Source organism: Camellia sinensis, chromosome 8, assembly GCF_055761805.1.
Source record: "Camellia sinensis isolate YWXY chromosome 8, ASM5576180v1, whole genome shotgun sequence".
Classification (NCBI taxonomy): Eukaryota; Viridiplantae; Streptophyta; class Magnoliopsida; order Ericales; family Theaceae; genus Camellia; species Camellia sinensis.
In genome coordinates, this window is record NC_138968.1 from 59556097 (window position 1) to 59559507 (window position 3411).

General features: G+C 40.8%; 1 protein-coding gene across 1 annotated transcript; it reads right to left on the bottom strand.

The window, feature by feature from the left end:
• Positions 1-1394: 1394 nt before the first annotated feature.
• LOC145797782 (uncharacterized) lies at positions 1395-1910 on the bottom strand. Its single transcript, XM_082885201.1, has one exon. The coding sequence runs from the start codon at positions 1908-1910 to the stop codon at positions 1395-1397; it is 516 nt and encodes a 171-aa protein (XP_082741327.1).
• Between the last annotated feature and the right edge of the window lie 1501 nt (positions 1911-3411).

Here is a 3411-nt window from a genome sequence, read left to right on the forward strand (position 1 = left end):
AAGTTTGAGTACACTGACTTGCAATGGAGAACCTGATATGCCAAGACATAATGGAAAAAACTATACAAGAAAATAAGAAGTCCTGAGTTAGGAGAATTAGCCACACACACACACACATATATATATACAAATCTAAAAAGAAAAAATAAAATAAAATAAAACAAAGAAAATAAAATAAAAAGAAAATGAAAAGATCAAAGTGGAGAAAGTAATATGAAAGGGAAAAAATAGAAAGTATGGTGTCATTGAGAAACAGGTGGCAGCGATGGGTTATACTCTGTAAATAGGGAACGCATAAGATCCAGTCGATGGTGCTCCGACGACAACAGCAGTGACGTCAACAGAGTGGGATAAAGAGTGGTGGGGCGGTGGTGGTGGGTTGGTGGGTGGTAGTGTGTATGTGCCAGAGAAGGAAAGAGAAAGAGAGAGGGTCTAGGGTTTTGACTGTGGAAATTGATTGTTTTTTTAAAAATCTAAATAGAAATCCGCACGGGTAGAAAAAAAGAGGGCATAAATGGATTGAAACAGAGGCAACCCACTTTGTGGAAGAGCAAACTGCACGTGCCCTGAAATTTGCATGAGTGGAATTTTTATTTTTATTTTTTTTTTAAACTCAGAAATACAACCCCTAAATTCTACCTTTATCATGCATTTGACATTTTAAAAAACACTAACAAGTCATAAAATACTCAATAAAGGTATAATCTTCATGCAAAAACCATGGGTACTACTTTTCTTCCTAACTATGTGTACAACTTTCCCTATTCTCCAACAAGGTGACAAACTAGGTTGACTCGATATCCAAAATTGAGGCGCCTAAGCTACCTCAACCTATGGGTGATGCCATACAGATTTCAAGCAGAGGTGGTTTTGAAGCAATGTCCCCATCCCTGAGTATTTAAACTTGACTTTAGTTTCGAAATTTCCAAGTCTTTGCGTTATAGGCTTTACCATTTAAACTCTAATTTCCACCGTCTTAGTTGGTCTTCGAGGAACTCATCACAAACATAGTAACCAAACCACCAGAGGCCGTTCGGGCATCGCAAACACCAAAGGACTTGCACCTTTAGAGTCTCCTAGACACAAAGCAATTAATAGGGAAGATACGTCGGGTCCGTCAAGTAGACGATTTCAAATATCTCCTCTCCCTCAATACCATCCACATAATGTTTCAATCATTGGCCATTGACCTTGAAGGTTGTACCATCTTATAGATTTTTAATCTCAACCACCCCATATGGAAATACTTTGGTAACCTCATATGGTCCATCCCATCAAGACCGGAGTTTACCTAGAAACAAATGTAATTTGGCATTGAAGAGCTACATTTTTTGGTGAGGCTCGAAGGACTTACACAAAATGTATTTATCATGAGATGCCTTAGTCCTGGCCTTCTAAATTTTGGAGCTCTCATATGCATCATTGCGGAGCTCCTCTAACTTATTGAGTTGGAGTTTTCGATGGTCAGCAGCCTTTGCCATATCAAAATTGAACTTTTTAATGGCGCACAAAGCACGGTCTTCTAACTCAACAGGGAGATGGCATGCTTTCCCAAACACAATCTTATATGGAGACATCCCCGATGGGTGTCTTGTATGCAGTGCGATAGGCTCAAAGTGCATCAACCTAGTGGACCAATCCTTCTTATCAGGCCTCACAGTTTTCTCGAGGATGTGTTTGACTTCCCTATTAAAAACCTCTACTTGACCACTAGTCTGGGGGTAATAAGGAGTGCCAACTTTATGAGTGATCATGTATTTGCACACCAATGCCTCGAAGAATCGGTTGCAAAAATGTTTGCAACCGTCACTAATTGTGGAACGTGGGAACCCAATATGGCAGAAAATGGTTTCGTGGAAGAATTTGACCACAACTTTTTGTTGCCATTGCCTCAACCCACTTGGAGACATAGTCCACAGTCATCAAAATGTATTCAAATCCAAAAGATAGTGGAAAGGGACCCATAGAATCGATGCCCCAAACATCAAAAATCTCAACAATCAAAATAAGGGTCATTGGCATCATATCCGTTGTGACATAGATCCTATGCGATGACAACGAACACAAGCTCTATAGAAGTTATGGGCATCTTTGAAGATAAAGGGCCAGCACAACCCACATTGTAAAACCTTGGTGGTCATTTCTGCTCACTGAAATGGCCGCTACATACGTGAGAGTGACAAAATATGAGAATGCTATGGGCCTTATTCTCAGGTACACAACGTCGAATCACTTGATTTGGACAATACTTGAACAATTTCGGGTCTTCCCAGAAATAGTGCTTGACTTGTGAGAAAAATCGGTCTTTGTCTTGCTTAGACCAAGTTTTAGGAATTTGCCTAACCGCCAAGTAATTCACTATGTGAGCAAACCACGGAGGGTCACTTGTGACACTGCAAAAAGTAGCTCGTCCGGAAATGAGTCATGCAAAGCTAAGGGGTCACTCGTGTGCTCAATAAGGATTTGAGATAGATGATCCACAACGACTTCTTGGATCCCTTCTTGTACCAAATTTCTAGGTCAAACTCCTGAAGGAGTAGAATCCACCGAATCAACCTAGTTTTGGTCTCTTTTTTGGACAATAGGTACCGTAAAGCGGCGTAATCAGTGAACACAGTAGGACCGAAACTTATCAAGTGCAAAGACAACAGCCAATAACTCTTTCTTAGTGGTAGTATAATTTAATTAATCATCAGAAATCATACGACTAGCATAGTATATAATATGGGCCACTTTATTCACCCTTTAGGCTAAGGCGACCCTCAGTGCATAATCAGATGCATCGAATATAATCTTGAAAGGAATGGACCAATCAGGGGATTACATGATGGGGGTAGTAGAGAGTACAGATCAGAGTGTTTTGAAAGCCACCAAACATGCTTTGTCAAAGACAAATGGGGTATCCTTGGCCAATAGAGTGCATAAAGGGTGTGAAATCTTAGTAAAGTCTTTGATAAATTAATGGTAAAAACCTGCGTGCCCTAAGAATGAGCGCACTTGGTGCACGAAAGTAGGTAGGGGCAAGCCAGAGATCAAGTCGACCTTTGCCTTATCGACCTCGATACCATGGGGTGACATAATGTGCCCCAACACAATACCCTCCTGAACCATAAAATGACTCTTTTCCTAACTCAAAACAAGGTTTGTCTCCACACAATGAGTAAGGACTTTGCTTAAGTTTTGGAGACATTCCTCAAAAGACGGCCTAAACACGAAGAAGTCATCCATGAAGACCTCTAAGAATTTCTCCACCATGTCAAAGAAAATAGTCATCATACACCGTTGAAAGGTCGCAGGTGCATTACAAAGCCCAAAGGGCATTTAGCGATAGGCGAAAGTCCCAAAAGGACATGTGAAGGTGGTCTTTTCCTAGTCATCGGGGTACACAGGAACTCGATTGTAGCCAGAATA

Coding starts and splice junctions, on each gene's coding strand:
- LOC145797782 (XM_082885201.1), bottom strand. CDS start 1,910: ATGTCTCCAAGTGGGTTGAGGCAATGGCAACAAAAAGTTGTGGTCAAA.